The sequence below is a fragment of the Crocodylus siamensis genome, chromosome 3 (assembly GCF_052110815.1).
Source record: "Crocodylus siamensis isolate JL-2025a chromosome 3, ASM5211081v1, whole genome shotgun sequence".
NCBI lineage: Eukaryota > Metazoa > Chordata > Crocodylia > Crocodylidae > Crocodylus > Crocodylus siamensis.
In genome coordinates this window covers 257,879,338-257,898,556 of record NC_143397.1, presented here as the reverse complement: position 1 = coordinate 257,898,556, position 19,219 = coordinate 257,879,338, and the positions used below count along the sequence as shown (strand labels likewise).

General features: G+C 50.0%; 1 protein-coding gene across 1 annotated transcript; it reads right to left on the bottom strand.

The window, feature by feature from the left end:
- Positions 1–4,255: 4,255 nt before the first annotated feature.
- Positions 4,256–14,493, bottom strand: LOC149869696 (secreted Ly-6/uPAR-related protein 1-like). Its single transcript, XM_090037379.1, has 3 exons — positions 14,287–14,493; positions 11,303–11,422; positions 4,256–5,532 (listed from the first exon to the last, which is right to left on the bottom strand). The coding sequence occupies exons 1-3, from the start codon at positions 14,336–14,338 to the stop codon at positions 5,315–5,317; spliced, it is 390 nt and encodes a 129-aa protein (XP_089893505.1). The 5' UTR covers positions 14,339–14,493; the 3' UTR covers positions 4,256–5,314.
- Between the last annotated feature and the right edge of the window lie 4,726 nt (positions 14,494–19,219).

The window sequence follows — 19,219 nt, the reverse complement described above, 5'->3', positions numbered from 1 at the left end:
TTATCTTTGATTTTGGACACAAGTCCTAGCTCTATGTCCGCCTTAGCTTTCCTGACAGCCCCCCTGCAGGCCCGAGCAGAGGCGCTATACTCCTCTTTGGAAATAGCACCCACCTTCCACCGGTTGTACACTGCCTTTTTTGTAAGCAGACATTCCCGCCAGGGAGGCTTTCAGGCACTCCTGCCCCCCTTGCTTCTTGTTGGAATGGTCACCCCTTGGGCCCTGAGTATCGCCTCCTTAAGAAACGACCACTCGTCCTAGACACTGAGTTCCCCTGCTCTCAAGGACCCCAGCACCTCTCCCACTAGTCTCCTCAACTTGTTGAAGTTGGCCCTCCTAAAGTCTAGGGCTACCGCCTTGCTGCAGGCCCTTGGCACCCTGCGCTGGATGGTGAACTCCAGCAAGCGATGATCGCTGTCACCCGGGTGGTCGAGGACCTGGAGGCCCCTGACCAGGTCATCGCCTGTGGCCAGGACCAGGACCAACAGGGCGTTTCCTCTGGTGGGACTGTGCACCTTCTGGATTAAGTGGAGGTCCTGTATCTCGGCCAGGAACCTCCTGGAACGGTCCGACCTGGCTGACTGTTCCTCCCAGCAGATGTCCAGGTAATTGAAGTCACCCATGACAACTACATCCCTTGCCTTAAGTGCCTCTGCAAGCTGGCCTGAAAATTCCCGGTCCACCTCCTCCCCTTGGTTGGGGGGTCTGTAGTAGACCCCTACCGTTAGAGCCCTCTCCCCACAGTCCCCTTGTATCTTGACCCTCCTCTGACCCCATTTTGCTGGCAGAGGATGTGTATTGCTCCTTGACATACAGCGCCCCCCCGCCTTTCCTTCCTTCTTTATCCCGCCTGTACAAGCCTATAGTCCCTAATGCTGACTGCCCAGTCGTGTGATGAATCCCACCAAGTTTCTGTTAACCCTATTATGCCTGGGTCTGAACTGGCTATTCTGAGGGCAAGTTCCTCCTGCTTATTCCCCATACTACAAGCATTGGTATATAGGCATTTAAGGCCTTGCCTAGCTGTGTGTGCCACCCCCCAATTTGGGAGACCATCTGGACCCCTGTTTCTCACCTGGGCACTTGTAGCATTTGTCACCTGTCTTGCTCAGGTGGTGTCTCCTCATCTTCTTGCGGCCCCCTCCCCTGGCGAGGCTAGTTTAAAGCTCGCCGTACGAGATCAGCCAACCTGGAAGAGAAGACATGCTTGCCTTTAGGAGAGAGATGAAGCCCATTCAACCCCAGCAAGCCCCCCGCCCGAAAGCATGGGTCATTACCTAGGAATTCAAGGCCTGCCTGGCCGCACCAACTGCATAAGCGCCGGTTGACCTCGCCAATGCAGGCCTCGTGTCGCCGTCCCCGCCTACTCACCGGAAGAGGGGAGGAGAATACCACCTGTGCCCCTGCCTCCTTAAGCTTGTCTCCCAGAGCCTTGAAATCCTTCATAATGAGGTCAGGTGTGGATGGTATCAGATTGTTTTGACAGGAATGATACTGCCTCAGGCAGGGGTCTGGCATAGAACACAAATTCTGGGCTGTCTGGGATGATTCAGCTTGGCTTGATCCTGCCTTGGGTTAGGGGTTGCACTTAATGCAACCTCCACTGGTCCCTTCCAGCCCCCTTCTCCACTCTGCATCCCCACTATCCCTGGTGTTGCTGGCAGTCCCCCAGGCCCACTCCAGCTCCCTGCCTTCTTCCCCCACCACCCCCAGTAGTCCTCAGGAGAGGGATCCCTCCACCCCCATGCCAAATTAGCAGGCCCAACCCTTTCCCTGCCAGAACCATGCCCATAGCCCCCCCCCCCCCCCCGCCCAACATACCCAGTACGGCTGTGCAAAATTTCACCGGCTGTTTTGTTTCAAAGCTGTTTTGACGTGTCTCGAGCTTGAAACAGTGAAATTGAAATGAAACAAAAGGCTTCAAAGCAGCTTTGAAACAAAATGAGGGCACTCGTTTTGAAACATTTCGAGTTTCGAAGCCAGGGTTGCTTGTAGCTAAACAGTAACTAAGGGTGGGGGGAGGGGAAAAAGAAAGGACTGCTCTCATATTGCATATAGCTCCATGTTTGATTCCCCAGCTCTCTGATTATTTCCCCAGCTCTTCCTGGGGGGTGCGGGTCCCTGGATCTGCATGTGGGATGACAGGAGACTGCCGCTGCTGGCAAGTGATAAACGTTTTGCTTTGAACAGTTCGAGGTGCAGTTTCCCAGGCACCCCTGCTCCTATCTCCTTGAAACTTGGCCGACATCATGCCCTCAGAAGGGGCTACCATTCCTGCATTTTTATCTGAATCAGGCAAGAAATGACAAGGTTATAGGCATTTTCATGAGTCCCTATTATAGCCTATGGGCAAAACGTTGAAATGTGTTGAAACAGAGAAACGGTTTCGATGAAACAAAACAGAACAGTGCTTTGAAACAGCAAAATGAAACATTGTTCCCTGGAAAGGGTGAAATGGAAGTCAAAATGAAACAGTGCTGTTTTGCACAGCTGTAATGTTCAGCACTACCTGGCAGGGAGGAGCTTCTCTGTGGGCCATCCTTGGCACCTGCACAGGTGCTGCATGAGGTGGGCAGACGTGGTGCCCAGCACGTGTTGTCAGCAGAGCAGCAGAGCACTGACAAAGCTGTTGTGCGTGTGGACGAAGCACTGCTCCAGGTAGAAGGCATGCAGGTCCCAGACCAGCAGTTGTGTGCACACCTCGAAGCGAAGCAACACGTGCAGCGTACAAGTGGCAGCGCAGCCTGGCCTGAGGACTGAAATACAGCTCTGCCTGCTCTGAGCTTGACTGGGGTCTCAACTGACACCTTTCATAGAAGCAGCACGGTGGCTGCTGGGGTTCCCCTGCTTTATCTGTGGCAGGCTTGGGTGTCTTGTGCTGTGCCAGGGGTGTCAGTAGTTTTAGTAAGAGTTTAGATGATGGGTTTGTCTGGGATGGTTTGGTTCGGGCTGATCCTGCCTTGGGTAGGGGGTTGGACTAGATGTGACCTCTGGAGGTCCCTTCCAGTCCCATTTCTCTATGATTATGATTCATCTCCACATCCCCAGTGCTTGCTGCTTGCAAACACGCTGGTTTAGCACAGACATGTGCATGGGTTGGACTGGCTGCCCCTGGAGGTCCCTCTACATGGTCAGTTTATTTCAGGGTGAAGAAGATGAAGGGAGACACAACAGCAGTTGCAAATATTTTAAATCAAGTCTTCAAATCAAGGGAAGTGATTCTTCTGCTCTGATATAGTGCCATTAGTCCCATAGTTGTTATAATTAAATGCACGGCTCTCACTCAGATTCATAAAGCAAAATCAAGCCTCATTGAACATCTGGACAATGCCTCCAATACGTCAGTCAGTCATTTATGCATCTGAGTTAATATTACTACACTGGAGTTAAGGCTTTTATCTAGAGATAAAAACAGTTTGTGGGGCTCTGAAGTAGAAAAGAGACATTATCTGGAACAGCTAATGGACAAAACTCCAGAAGAAAGGATAGTTTGAATAGTGGGACATCAAGAGCCATTAGAAAGGACTGAAGGTGTGGAGTACAGAGAGATTAGCAGGATTCCAGGAGATGACAATGAGCCAAGAAGTCCATTGACTGTCTCAGCCCTGCCTGAATAGAAATGCCACTGCCTTTCCCAGGCAGTTGGTTTTAAAGTTTGGATGGAGCAGCAATCAAAGGGGTTGCAACTGCACCACCTGTGCAGGTTGTCCAGAGAACCGGGAAATCTCCATCCTTGGAAGCCTTCAAGAGCAGTTTGGACAGACACTGGGCTGGGATAGTGCTGTCCCGAGCAGGGGGTTGGATGAGATATGACCTCATGAGGTCCCTTCCAGCCCCATTTTCCTATAATCCCATGCTCCCAGCTTGTGGTGTTCCCACCTGCACCAGTCCCACAACTATCATGACCCTGGGCTATTTGGCATCTGGTGGGTGCTGGAATAAGGCAACCTTCCTCTCACCATCTCTGCCTCCTGGAAGTGGGGGCATTTAAGGGCGCAAAGGTAGAGGGGGATCCCTCACAATGGGGGGGCTGCTTAGAGGGCTGGGACCATGCTGAAATGCCCTGCCAATCTCCAGAGCCCCACTTCTGCCTAGATTGAAGCTGGTACTGATGGGAGGAGGGACCTTTTCTTCCAGCCCTTGTGCTACGGACATCACTGGCAACTCCAAGGCATTGATTATCCCAGGGGTAAATGGAAGCTATGTGGAAAGAAACACCGGTGGACGTGACTTTATTTGTGCAGAACCACTGGACATGATTTTATTTGCCGGATACTCACAGCCCTGCCAGGGGCAACAAGACCCTCTAAGCTCCCTCCTGCTGCCAGCTTACCCTTCTTGGGGGACCGCATGGAAGGGCTTTGTGCGTTGCAACCGTGCAAAGGGGGAAGTTCAGCTCTTCTTCACAATGGGGCAGGAAATACCTGCCTGCTGTCCTTCAGGTGTGCCTTCTTTGAGAGCAGGGACATGCTTCCCCTTTGGCCCCTTGAACTGTCAGGCTTCCTTAGGAAGAGGTGGCTTATGAGTAGGAAACGAAGGAGCCCTGGTTTCGCCGCACGGAGACCTTGTTCTACCTGTTGGGAGTCCTTCTCCAGGGCTCGCAATGAGTCGGGATGCTCCTGGTTACCAGTTAACTTCCTGCCGACCCACGGGCTCTCTTGGTGGAGCCTCCACACTTGTTTTGAGTATGGCTGGAAGCCAGGTCTCCTGATGTTTGGACCAAAGGGTTTGCTGAGCAAATTCCCGAGAGACAAGGAGCAGCCCCCACTGATTCGGGGTGGGATCAAGCAGAAAATCTGTTTCTGGGACACCAGGTCTGGGGGTGGCAGTGCTTTGGAGCTGGGAACGAGCAATGAAAGCGGTGCAGACAGAGCTGAGTGCACAAATCAGCTGGGCGTCCATGAGAGCTGGGAGCAAAGAGGCTCAGATTCCCCATGCACCAGCCAGCCATTATGCCCCTTCCTGGACTCATTGGCTGGTAAGGTGAAGTCATTTTTCCCCCTTGTTCCTGCTACAGCCCCAAAGCAGAGCAGCAGAGAGAACAACCCTCCTCACCCCCCACCCCCAGATAGCCTGGCCCTCCCTGAGCTCCCATACCTGCAGGGCCAAGATAGTAGGATGCAGCCCACCCATTTCCAGCCTAGTAAATTTTGCTGCAGGGTTCAGCATCTGGGTCCTCCCAGGTCCTTTCAGGTTCAGTGCCATGGATCAAACCATGGTTAACAAGAGCAGCTTACTTCCACGAGCACCTAAATATTCCACGTGCCGGAGCCGCTCAGTTCGGGGGGTCCTGTCCTGGCACCGGGAGACCGCCTTACAGGGGGGCCTTGACGAGGATGCAGAGGACAGCAGCCGTAATCCCCAGTGTGGCGTGGTGGGCTTTCAGCCCCACAACCCCATTAGGGTTGGAGTTGCAGAGGTCAGTGTAGCAGCAGGAAATGGGGTGCTTTTCCCCAATTCCCCAGGGAGAGGATGGCACGCACCTTGAAGAACAGCCTCTGGTAATGGTGATGTTCCCAAAAAATGGATAACCTACGGGGGGGGAAAGAAAGAGAAACAGTGAAAGAAGGCTTATAATTTGGTGGGGGGCCCTGATGCTCATTTACCATATTTATTCATTGACCATATTTATTTAGCATATTTATCCACTTATTCTTTTTTATTATGTACCATATTTATTATCATATTGACTCATGTACAATATTTACTTACCATATTTATTCACTTATTGCTTTTATCATTTACCATATTTATCATGTATCGCATTTACCATATTGATTTACCATATTTATCCATCTTTTACTTTTATTATTTACCATATTTGTAATTTATCACATTTATTCATTTACAATATTTATTTACCATATTTTATCCACTTATTATTTACCATGTTTATTACTTAATATTTTTCTTATTGACCATGTGTATTCATCTACCGTATTTACCATAGCCCCCGACCCACCACATTTCGAACAGAAATCCATCATTCAAAAACATTTCTGCCCGGATGTGGTCTAAGTTTTTTGCAAGAGAAGAAATGCTCACATAGTTTTCTATAGACAATAAATGAGGGAAAGCGTCTTCTGAGAGGAAGCGTGAAGTCCCAAAGTGTTGAGAACTGCCATGTTACAGCATGTATAAGCATTAGCTTTAGCCTGTGGTCTGCATTTCTCCAGGGCGAAAAGCTTCCCATAGCATTAGCAATCTTTACTAGAGTCTGGGGTATACATGGAGGTCTCTTTCAGTCCACCCCCACTCTCATTTCTGGCAGGGGGGTTTCATCTGGCTCTTCTTCCTATTGATGATAGCTAGCAATGTGCCACGACCAGCTGATGGCAGCTGAAATCATGAAGCATTTCATCCACTTTGAATGCCAGGGTATGCTGCAGGCTTTCTGGATGGTCTTGCTGCTTGTATTCCAAGCTCATTTCAAAAAGGGTCAGGGCGTGCAAAGCCTCTGTGCTCAATAACCATGTGTTGCCCATTGGTACCCTCAATGCACCCAATGCTGGGGCTGCACATAGGGAGACTCAGTCTTCTTCCTCTCTTATAGCCTAGTTCTGGACTTACTTCATTGCAAATTCGAGGGGATGCAAGTTTGTGTGATGCCAAGTTGCTTCTGCCACGCACTGTTACCCCCGTGTGTGGCAAGTCAGACAGTCTGAGATGCTAGCAGGAAATCAGGGCCGGCCTTTTCTTTTTTGGCACCAGAATTTTTAGGGAAGCCGAATGAAGAGCGGCACCTGAGGTCCCCACTTTATTTAGGGCTTGTTTCTCCACGATGATGGGCCCAGGCTAGCAAAGGAAGCCTGGGAGATGGCATAAAGGAAGCAGAGATGTGATGTGCCACCAGCCCAGAGACAAATGGATTCTTCTCTTTTCCCCCAATGTTTCTTTCAAATGTGGGTCTGGACTTTTCCACCCGCATTCCTCTTAGCTGATGCCATACCCTTGTAGGTTGTTTTAGGTTAACCCATTCTATAAGGTGAGGGATCTATTTTAATAGTTGCAATTAGGATGATAAAGGTGTTTTCTGTGTTAGCATACAAAGGTGCTTGAGCATCTGAGTTCAGAGGCTGAGTTGAGCTATATACAGTCTTTAGTTTTGCAATATAAGTCAAGCTATATACAGTCTCCCAGTTTTCTTGCTGGGATCCTATGACCCCAGCTGACTTCCTGCCCCTGGGGCAGGGGGCTAGACTCAATGATCCTCCCGGGTCCCTTCCAGCCCGAATGTCTCTGAAATCTATGAAACCTATGAAAAATGTGTTTGGCAAGTGCATCTCTCTTAGCTGACTGCTGTGCTTCATACTCTTAGAAATGCCACTTTAGATTTCCAGGCAGATACCATTTATGCTGATTTGTGCCCCAGGCACTTAAGTACCCATATCTTTGTTCTGGTGTCAAGATAACTAGGTGGGGGGTAGCTGAAGTTTTAAAGGCTATGGGTTGTGAACAAGTGGTGTGTCAAATAGGGGCAGGTAAAACTCATGCTCCATTTCAGTTGCTACATAAGCACAACAGAATAATATAGTTCATTATATACTATATACAGGATAGTGTAGCCATATACTTTATTATTGATTAGTGATTTACTTTACTAGTTACTCTATACAGAATAGTATACTTTATATATACTTAGTATACTTATATTAGTTACTGTACAGGCACTCATGGACCCAGAGGGACAGCCTTCCATCTTCAGCTCCCTTTGTGCAAAAATGAAGTTTATTTCCTACCTATGGGGACTTTTTACCATCTCGTACCATCTACGCTTTTCCCAGAGCCTGACGAAGGGACTTTGATCCCAAAAGCTTGCAGAAAAGGACAATTTAGTTGCCATTTTCCAGTTGGTCTAATAAAAGGTATCATTTTGGAACCAAGAGTTCTAGTTTTTTGTATGTATACAGACTAGTAATATAGTTTATATATTACTGATTTGCTTTATTAGTTACTCTATGCAGAATAGTATACTTTATATATACTTAGTAGACTTATATTACTCACTATATACAGACTAGTAATATACTTTACTTACTACTCATTTGCTTTATTAGTTACTCTATACAGAATAGTAATATACTTTATTATTTACTAGTGATTTACTTTATTAGTCACTATATACAGAATAGTACACTTTGAAACACCACTTAGGTATGGGCTCTAGCATCCTAAGAATGAAGGTTGGTTATTGTCATGGAAAAATCTTAAGTGTATGCTGCCAACACAGAAGAGCTGGGACTGACGCGCGCATTTAACTGTGAGCGGAAAATCCCAAGGCTCACCCAGCACGTGCCCCTGGGTGACCTGAGGACCTGTCAGTCATTACTGACCTACTTGCCACACAGACGCATGCTCAGTTACAGCAGTGGTGTTACCTCTCAGCTCCACGTTTTTGGGGACCCTGACACAGGACGCAGACTGCCTGACTCACAAAGAATCGCCCCCCCCCCCCCCCCCCAAACAGAAGCTGATTAAGATGCAGTGCGAGACGCACCTAAAACCCTCCAGATAAGGGTGACAAAGGTGAAACCACTGCCTTAGGTCTCATTTGCATCTGAGATGGGGCCAGATGACCATTCATTTACATGAGAGATGGAGAACAGAAAGCCTGAAGCAGAGACTGCAGTGATTTCTGGGATCGGCGAAGCGGGGGAGCACGGCATGGGGAAGCTGTGCTCCAAATGCTCATCAACCCCCCGCACCCAGCTCAGCACTTATCAGACCAGTTCTAATCTGGATTTACAAAGGACTTCCCCCCCCCCACCCCACACACACCTCTGTGCAGAAGTAAGTTTAATAGACATCTCGGGCCGCACATTCCCCGGTCCCACTAGGGGAGGCCGATGGAAACTTAATCGGCTACAACTCGGTTGCCGGGTTAGGGAGTGCCGAGGCAATAGACCGAGTCCGAGGGGGTACGGGCAGCATTTGAACAACGGTACAGGGTTCATCACAGCGTCCAGCCCGTTGGAGCCCTGCCCATGAGTGCTGTCATACTTTTCCCGGGACGACGGGTGGAAGTCCTCCCCACAACAGGTTATGAACACTCCAAGAATTGCCTGAAGTCTGTTAAAAGACTACAGTAAGATCTGGAAAAGTCATGCTAAGCTGAGGCTTGTTCACAGCAAGTAAAAATCCAAAACCCTGATGCTGCAAGCTATCTATTGTTTTTGAAGACACCAGGAGATGTCCCGTCAAGTATATCTGCTATCCATAGGAATGGCAAGCTGGCTCCTGTGTGTTTCCTGAGTATCAGTCAGGTTCCTGAGATGTTCCACCCAGATAACCCCTTGTCAATAGAAAAGACGATTTGATTTACACTATTGAGAATGCTTGAAAGAAGCTGAACTGAGGGTATAAAAATCTGTAAAAGAAGCAGCCGTGTGTGTGCTGACACCACTCGCTTTCTTCTGGAGAGGCGGCAGGAGGCAGATCGCCTCCCTTCAAGGGTCGTGCTGAGAACTTCGACCTGTCGGCTCTGCACCCCGAGTGCCTTGGGCTGGCGAGGTCCCAGCTCTCTCTCTCTTCTCTTCTCTCTCTCTAAGCACAGATTTCTGAACCCGAACTGTATTAGTTAAGCTTGAGCTAAGTTTCCCCAAATACTTAGTGAAACCAGGGTAATACTGTAATGGTTTGTGTTTGGTTTTCCTTTGCATGTCTATCACTACTAGTGTCATTATATATTTCATCTGCTTAGCAATAAATAACGTCTATAGTCAAACTGGTGGTAACTGGGTATATTTTTCCTTCTTTACTTTTCTTTCCCCCACTTGCTCTGCAGCAACGCTCCTTTTACCTAAGCTAAAGACCCCTGTGAAGCCCAGAAATACTGTAGGGTCTGGTCAAGAGGCTAAAAGATTGGGACGTGCTGAGTTTGAGACACAGAAGGGGATCCGCTTGTACAGGCTGATTGACCCAGTTTGGCTCAGACGTGCCCATATGAACTGAATGCTGGCCCATGAGGGTGTCAGCTGGACACCCAGCCGGATGCAGAGGTATTCTGTTTAATTGTGTGCTTGTGTCTGCCTGTGGTTATTGTTGCTCTCCTGAACTGATTCTTGGCATATGAGGGTGTCAGCCTGTCCATGCTGATCAACCCGGCCAGGCCAGGCGTGTCACGTTAATCTGTGTGTGTGTGTGTGTGTGTGCGTGTGTGTGTGTGTGACTGATTTGGGGACTGGAGGAACCCAGCCCCACTGAACTGAGTCCTGCAAGATCGCTCCAGCGGGGGTGAGGGCTTGCAGGGGGAGACATACAGCTCCGTATAGAAACACCAGTAACACAAGAGGCACATTGACAGAATTACCAAGACCCTAGCCCTCATACATGAGCACACCCCAAAGTAGCGGGCAAATCTGGTAACAGTGGCATGAGGTAATCTGACCAGAAATTTCTATTGAGAATGCGTTTTGATTGGCCACTAAATTGGTATAAAAGTTTGATGAGCCCCTCCCTCGAGGGGAGACCCGCTTAACTGAGCACAGAGGCTGTTAACCAGGGACCGCTCCTCAGCCAGGCTCCTTGGCCTCCTGGTCTCCTCCCCGCCTGGCTAGTCGTGTCGTCCTTGATCTCCTTCCGCTCCCGTCCTGTTATACTGCTCTTCTGGCTCCTGACTTACCTTTGGCATCGGTCCTCCACCACCGACCCGGATCATCCCTACTGCTCGACTTCAGCTCGTCCTCCATTTACCTGGCTTTCGACCTTGGCTTCTTCAACGACCACCCGATTATCCTGGTGCTGGACTGGCGTCACAACTTCGTTCTCCGGCTCGACGAGCTACACTTCTGTCCCCTTGTTCGTTTACCCCTACGTGAGCTGTTGGCCAGCCCTGGGACTTAAGGAGTGGGCAGCCGCCCCTAGCCCTCCTCCAGGCTCACGCCACAACCCCGTGGGCCAACAGACCCCTTCGCTGCTTGTTTGTTCTTCGTTTCATCATGACTGTCACTGAAGAAAGCAGCTCTGCCTACGCCGCAAAGCGCAAGCTGAATAAATCCACCTTTGTTTGAGACCATACGCTTCCCTGCCACTCCGACTCCGCCGCCGCTAATCCCACCTGTTCGTGCTCCCATCCGCCACCCTCGACCCACCGTGGCCTTGGGGCCTTCGTTTGGTTCGGGCAGCTATTAGAAATGACTAATTGTCAACGTGATTGGCGGCGGGAGGGGTATTATAAGGGAGGGATCCAGCAGTGACTGGGAGTGAGGAAGAGGATGGGGAGGTGACAGATGATTTACTGGGGAGGCATCATTGCCATGAATCGGGGGTGCGGGCCTTTTGTCGTACGTGGGGTGAGACTCACCTGAGTCCACGGACAGCTCTGTTGTCCTGCACGCATTCTCATTCGGCTTGCAAGTGGCAATCCTGGTGCATCTACGAATATCCGTCGGCGCTCTGCAGGTGTAGCATTGCAGGGACCTGGCTACAAAGGGAAACCAGATGGGCAATGCTGGCAGTGAGCAAACCAAGCGCTGAGGATGGCCCTGTGTGATTGCCTCTCATGGAAGACAGTGCATTGCTACTGCCCCACCCATGCAGGGTGCATTATGAAGCATAAAGGAGAGGCTCAAGTCACTAGTCACACTTCAGCTGCAAGATCCGGGCCCAGCTGGCCCCTGTGTCCCCACATTGGGCCCCAGGTCACCTCTGTGCACAGATCCAGTGCGCTCTCTGCCCCGGGGGGCTCCCCACAGGTCCATAAGTTTGCAATGGCTGCTATCATTTAAAGGTGTGGTGCCCAACATACAAAATGCACCCATTTCTCAGGCCCATACTCCCCAGGAATGTTTCAGCTTCTGTTCCCAGGCCCCTTTTCACAAGAATCCAGAAACAAATTCCTTTCGGGGTGATATTTCCTAGGTAGCATCTCAGCTCACAGATGAACGTTTAAGCTTTGGGACCAACTCCTTATGAGAGTGACTGAAAATGTGCGTGTGCATGTATGTATGTGTGCGTGTGTATCGGTCTCGGTTCTGATCCAGATTAGAAAACGGGGAGATAAACTACCGTTTTCCACTGGCATAGCTTAGGGCAGAGTCCAACTGGGAGACTCTCCCTGCCTTCATTCAGGTCTGCTATTGCTCAATGCAGCTGTTGCTGGTGTATGATTTATAGTGTTGCTTTATACCAGCTGCTGCTTTGCAGAGTTAGGTCTTCACACATGCTGCCACATGTCTGCTGGCCCGACTCCTTTGTATAAAGCAGTTAGAAAATGCAACATATATCTCCCCTGCCACCTTCTGGCACTAAAGAAGAGCATCATTTTTCCCCTTCCTAATAGTACATCACTGGGCATGAGGTGCTCAGCTAAAAGGGTCCTCCAAAGCTTTGCAGCAGTGGCTGGGATTGACTCATTGAAGCCCCCAACTGTGAGTGCATTTCAAAGGCTGTCAGGACTCCTAGTAGAGATGATATCTTTGATTAGACCAACAAGAGTTTTGCAAAAAAAGTCTTTAGTTGTACGCTTTCAGGTACAAACACCCTTCATCAGGCATTGGGCCCCTGATGTGTTTCATAGATTTCATAGATCTCATAGACATGAGGGCTGGAAGGGACCTTGGGCGATCATCGAGTCCAGCCCCCCGCCCAAAGGGCAGGAAGTCAGCTGGGGTCATAGGATCCCAGCAAGATAAGCATTCAATTTACTCTTGAAGGTGTTCAATGTAGGTGCTTGAACCACCTCCGCTGGCAGGCTGTTCCAGACCTTGAGGGCTCGGACAGGAAAGAAATTCTTCCTTATGTCCAGCCTGAAACGGTCTTGCAGGAGTTTGTGACCGTTCGACCTCGTCATCCCTTGGGGCGCTCTGGTGAACAGACGTTCCCCCAGATCCTGGTGGTCACCCCTGATAAACTTATAGGTGGCCATCAGATCACCCCTGAGCCTGCGCTTTTCCAGGCTAAAGAGTCCCGTGGCTCTCAGCCTGTCATTGTAAGATCTGTTTTCCTGACCTCTGATCATGCGCGTGGCTCTCCTCTGGACTCTCTCAAGCTTCTCCACATCCTTTTTGAATTGTGGAGCCCAAAACTGGACGCAGTACTCCAGCTGCGGCCTCACCAAGGCCGAGTTTCATCCCCTTTGTAAATCTGAGCTCAAACCAGTGCAGGGAGAGCTCTGCTGAGATTGGGGAATATTTTCTTCTCTGCTGTGCACAGGCAGAAGTGACCTAATGAGGGGCAAAGCCAGGCAGGACTTGGCCCCATGGGCCTGCACTTTCAGCCAGTGGAAATCGGTGCAGTGGCAGCAGTTTCAGGAGCTGAGGCTCCCTCAGAACAGGAAGAATTGGACTGAACCAGGTCCCAACTAGCCCAAGGTCCTGTCTTCAGCAGGGGCCGGGGGCAGCGACAGCCGAGGGACCCCTGAGTATGCAGAGCAGGGCTAATCTAATCTGCTTCTCGCCTTTGCAATCTGAGCCCCACTCCAGATTCACTTGAAACCAGAAGCAGGAGCTTCTGGGCTGCTGCCCAACCCATGCTCCTCCTCGCAGTATAAGCACCTGCACTGGGGAGTCGAGCGGGAGTTGTGCATCCTGCCCTTAACCAGATGGGCCAAGCAGAGGCCGTGTCAGCTCTGATCAGTCTTTGGCCCTACTGCTTTGTTCCCAAATCTTTTCACACGTGCACACGCACATGCACACACAGCCCCAATAGATTACGGTTGGGTGGGATGGTTTGGACAAGGCTGGTCCTGCTTCAGGCAGGGGTTGGAGTAGAAGTGGCCTTTGCAGGCCCCTTCCAGCCCCACCTTTCTGGGACCCCTATGACAATCCCTACATGTCTTACCTGGCTGAAGCAGCATGGGATGTCCCTAGGCTTTGTTTCTTTCTCCTCCTTCCCCTAGCGCCCATGCTGACTGGGCATGCGACACCAGTGTCCTGACTGTGAAGTGCTCTGCATTTGCTTTCTTTGCTTTCCACTTCATTTGCTTTCCACTGTGCCTGACAGTAAAGCAGCTCATGATCGGAGCACCTCTCACTGATCTAACAGTGCCCCCCTCCCGCCCAGCCAAGAACAGAGCCCACCCTGCCATCCCTCCTGAAAAGCAATCCTTGCAATCTCCTATGCCTGATGAAGGGTGCTTGTGCCCAAAAGCTTGCAAATATCTATATTTTTGGGTGCAACTATCTAGTCGGTCCAATAAAAGACATATCACTTCTGATGTGAGTTTTGATTCCTATGCCTCTTCTTTTGCCTTCTTGCTTCTTGGAAGAAACACATCCCCCACCATCCTCAAGCCTTTCCCAACCCCACCACGTACCCCAGCGAAAAGCCCCTGCGGTCCCATCTTACCAGGCTGTACACATGCAGATGCAGCCACCAGAACAACCAGAAAGGCCTTCATCCTCAGCAGGTCCCTGTCGCTGGGGTGGTAAAGAAAAACAGCTCCCTGCAAAGACCCTCCACTGCCTGGAGAGCGAGGAGCAGCTTCCTGGCAGCTTTATATTGTCTCCAGCCCCATGGGTGGATTCTCCGGGAATGATGGGAAGCGGATCCCTTTGTTTCTCATTGGGAATTGCAGCAAAACGAGTTCTTCGAATAGAGAGGCAATGAGGTCACTTGGCAGGGTGCTGCTTCCTTTCTTGCCACACGCTGGCATCTCCCCAAGACCAGGGCCCCGGAGGCAGAAAACAAGAGAAAAACAAAAAATAAAAAAGTAACAGCTGCAGCAGCCTGATTTTCATCTGCAGCAGTTTAGCCTGGGGACCTCCCGACCACACAGAAGGGGCTGGGAGGAGCCCACTAGCTTAAATCCAGGTAGCCTGGCTGACGGCGGTAGTGAAGATGCAGAAGAATGGAAATCAGGGGTGCTGGGGATAACCTGCAACTGGTGTGGGAGTCTCTGGGGTCAAGGCTTTGCCCTTGCATCAAGGCTGGCATGGTGATGCAGCCGGTGGCAGTGTGGAGGCACTCTGGGATGATCTCAGGAAGCTCCTTCCCATGCAACAGCACGGCTCTTTGCCCCGAAGCTCCAAGACCTGCTCAGCAATGGTTGCCGGGCTGTCATGCACCCTCTGGAGCATGGTCGGTCTGGAGGAAGCTGCATAGAAAGCTCGGGCAGCAGCAGAGCTGAGGGCAGGGTGCGAGCCTGGACGACCCCTGAGGTCCCTTCTAGCCCTGTGATTCCAAGGGGGCTGTGTGTCCTGGTCTGACGGCACAGGCCATGCAGCCGTGATGTGATGGCCCATCCAGCTGTGAGCACATGTGGCTATGCTTGAAACACCTGGGCTGATTCCCTCCCAGATGCTCAGCAACACGGGGCTGGGAGCGGCCGTGATCTCCAGTCCGCTGCGTCCACACGTCCAGAAGGCCATGCTACTCGGAGCCCTGTGCAGACGTGGCAGACGCTGTACGATCTTGTCTGATGTTTCCCTGGTCGAGGCAAAGCTTCCCCAAGCATCGGCAGCTCAGGCAAAGGGAAGTCAGGGTGGCGAAGATGCTGCCCTAAATCCCTGGCACGTGGGTTCAGGCTTATGCTACCAACTCCATGTGCCTTGTTTGGGGCAAGCTGCTAGATTCCTTTAGCTCAAATGTATGTCAAACATACGGCTCACGCCCAGTGCCGTACCTAGATGCCTGGCAGCCCCAGATGAACTTTTAATATCGGGCCTCCCTTCTGCAGAGATAATGATTTTTTGGTTGTAAAAGTCTTTATCACATCTGTGGTACTGATGTCTTTAAACAGTTCATTCTTAATTGATAACACTGCCAGTCCCTCATATGCGCAATATTAAAACTTTTTTTTTTGCAATTGTATTTTTTGGTTTTTGTAAATTTTCAGGCTCTCTTCCTGTCTGGGCCCCAGGTGGCTGCCCGGTTTGCCCATGCCTGTGTCCGAGTCTGCTCATGGGCTAGGTCTGTCTGGTCTGTGTGGTCTGGCTTGCAGGGCGCTTGGGAGCAGGGAATTTGGGGTGACGGCCTGGAGTATCCTTAGCAATGCATATTGGCAGGGGCAAGCAATAGCTGTAGTAACTCCTTTCCTGCTGCCTCTCTCCTGCCACAGCCACGTGGATCCAATAGCCCCGCAGTCTGGATCCGGGCCGGGAGGCAGGGTGAGTTTATCACCCTGCTCCAGCCTTTGCTCCTGGTCTCTGAAATGGTGCAGAAGTTTTTCCTTTTAGGAACTGCTCAGAATTAGCTGGTTAACAAGGGGTTGAGGGTTTATTTATTTAAATAATTTTAATAATCAACATGAAAATGTCTTTTTTTTCCCCCTGAAGTTTTTAACCATTTTGATGACATTTCATTCTGAAAAGAAACACAAACCCAAACGAGCACTTCCATGACAGTAACATGCTCCATTCCAACATGTTTTGAATGGAAATTTTTCAGCTGGAGTTTTTTTTGGGGCGGGGGGGGGGGGGGGGGGTTGGTTTCAAAGTGACTTTTCAAGTTTTAAATTCCTTGTTCTGAACATATACGGTTTTACAATGAGGACCTTTCGAAGAATATATGTGTCTTGATCTTGCAGATAGAAATGCCTTGATTTCACTAAATAAAATGTTTCATTGAACTCAACGAAATAGTTTAAAAACAATTATCCTCCTCCTCCTCCTCATCGTTCTGTTCCCTAATAGAAAAAAAAATCAGAGCAATTCCTCTGAAACAGAAGCAGTCTAAATCACGGAAAAATCAAATCAAATCAAATCAAATCCATTAATGCTTGTGAGCTACAATATAGGGGAGGCTATAAGTTAATAGGATGTTATTACCATTTTCCCCATGGGGACATCAGTGTTGCATCAGCCTACTGCAAAAGTGTGTTAAACTCCTGCCCTGGAAGTATTTGCTTCTCCTATTCAACTGCAGAGGAGTTTTAGACAATGAAATGTGGTCGTGCCCTCCTGTTTATATATTAGATTGCCACTATGGGCAATCTCGGAAATAACTGGAAAGACGAGTAATTTGGATTTCTACTGCCGGCAAACACAAGACGAGGCAGGGTCGAGCACTGGGGCGGGAGGTTAGGTGGGGGACGGCAAGAATTGGACCTCCTTCCATGTGTTCCCATAGTTTTAGGCTGGAGCATGGAGAGTGGGGAAGAGAACCACTTGATGTGTCAAAAAAGGTTTTGGCCTTCTGTCTACCAACAGAAAGGCCAATGTGAAGAAGAATCAGAACAAATGCCCCACCCTGGGTGTAGCCTTGCCAGGCAATGAGGAGTTATACAAAACAAGCCAGCAGGTTGGGTGACGTGCAAATAATTTCTTGCTACATGGGCAGGTCAAGGCATACTTGAGCAAGAAGTCATCCATGCCCATGACCCAGGGCTCTGGATGCCAGAGCTGGTCTGAGCAGCATCAACTGGGGAGTGCGGGATGGATCAAAATCAAGCCATCACACCTGCTTGATGGGATTGGGACTAGTGGCTACAGCCCAGGTCTGCCCCTGTGCTTTGCTCCAGACATATCCTTGTACCACGGTCGGCACTGTGGTGCCATCGGGGCCAGCCTGGTGCCCTGTAGTACCTTGGTTCTTGACTCTGCCGACCCCAACTCATCGGGCCACCCTGGGATCCCTTCAGACAGTGTCCAAATGGGGCACTCGTTTTGGTTGCTTTCATTTTTCAGGGCCCAAGCCCCGGGCCTTCCTCAGTGGCGGCACCTCACTGCTCCCCTCCCATCTCTTCTTGCGCCCTTGATTCCCAGCTGCATGCATTAGTTTCTGGATCGTTTTTTAGGTGAGGCCAGCTCATTACATGTCCCTCCTGGCACTGTGTTACCAGAGACTTTGGTTGACTTTGGCCAACGCATCTTCATAGCAACCCTGTGAGGAACAGCAGCAACATCCTCCCTGCTTGCACCGACTGGGATGGCGTCCAAAGAAGGAGAGGAGGTTTCTCAGGGTCTCCACAGGACAGAGATGGGGCTAGAAGAAGAGGAGACAAAACCAAGGGTACTACCCTAACTCTATATCTGCACCACCAGAGATGCTGAACCATGGGGGATAGACTTGGGTTGGAGCTACCAGCTATTTTCCAAGGGGTAGGACATCACCATATCCCTCCAGCATGCAATGTCCATGGGGTTATTTGGTCTAGCTCCTCATGGCAGCAGGAAGGAGGAGAGGTGGAATCTGCCCCTTCAGAGAGGCAAAGCATGCATGACTGTTGGACCTCAAAGGAAACGTGGCACTACTCAATGACACGATGACAGAGGATGCATTGTACTTGGGCTTGAAGGGTGCAAACATCCAGGGACTGGAGTTACATAGAAAATATCGATGTCAGCTTATCCGTCCACCGCTGTGGTGTCTTGAGTCCCAAATGCTCATGCAGAACACCGGGGGAAGTAGTGTTCAGGGAATGGTAGCAGCAGTTGTCACCCAATACCCATTAAACTCAGGGAAAGTCTTTAAATTGACTGGGAAGGGTTTTAGATTTGGGTGTAGAGGAGAGGGAAAATCCACTTCTCCGGTGTTTGAAATGATTGAGGAAATTCATTAAATACTGGAGTGGGGACAGGGCAGAGATGTGCTAGAGTCATCTTGGGGGTCAGTGATCCTCCACCAGCTTTTTCCAGCGTGCCATGAGTTTCTCTTACGGGTGCTGTGCAATGCTAGTGCCATTAGGCGTGTAAACACTTACATGTGATTCACAAGATAAACCCAGAGGTTTCAAACAGGAAACCGGAGCGGCAGACACCTTCTGACCTGTTGTGGGCTTCTGGAGGTCTTCGCAATGGAAGAGTTGCTCTAGTATTTTTCCATAGTCAAAAAATGAGTCAAAACTAAGAGCTGGTGTTTTTCTGTGTGGTGCCTTGAGTCCCCAAAAGCTGAGAACTGCTGTTGTAGGTGATGAGAGACAGGTGAGGATAAATCTTAGCTGGGCTTTCTACCACCACCCTAAAGGGTGTGAGAAGGTTAGCTGGAGAGATCCGATCTCTGGCATTTAGGTGCTGGAAAAACAGACTGGATAAATACTGGTTGGCTAGAGACCAATTACCTCCATTGATAAGCCGTCCCAATGGTGAGTCACGCTCGCTATTAGAAATGCCATTTTTTTGTGGTAGTCTGAAGCTTTCTAGATTCAGCTTCCAGCCCCTGGATCTTGTTAGACCTTTGTCTCCTAAACTGAGGAGCCGGAGCCAGCCTTTCTTTTTGATTGTCTAAAAGATGGAGAACCTGGAGCCTTTTGTTCAGGTGCATGTTCTCAATGTTTTAATCACTCCCTTGGCTCTTCTCTGCACCTATGCCATCTTAGCAACATGTTGCACATGAAGCCCCA

Coding starts and splice junctions, on each gene's coding strand:
- LOC149869696 (XM_090037379.1), bottom strand. CDS start 14,338: ATGAAGGCCTTTCTGGTTGTTCTGGTGGCTGCATCTGCATGTGTACAG. Junction 11,423..14,286: donor ATCTGCATGTGTACAGCCTG/GTAAGATGGGAC, acceptor TTCCCTTTGTAG/CCAGGTCCCTGCAATGCTAC. Junction 5,533..11,302: donor AGAGCTGTCCGTGGACTCAG/GTGAGTCTCACC, acceptor CCCCCCCCGTAG/GTTATCCATTTTTTGGGAAC.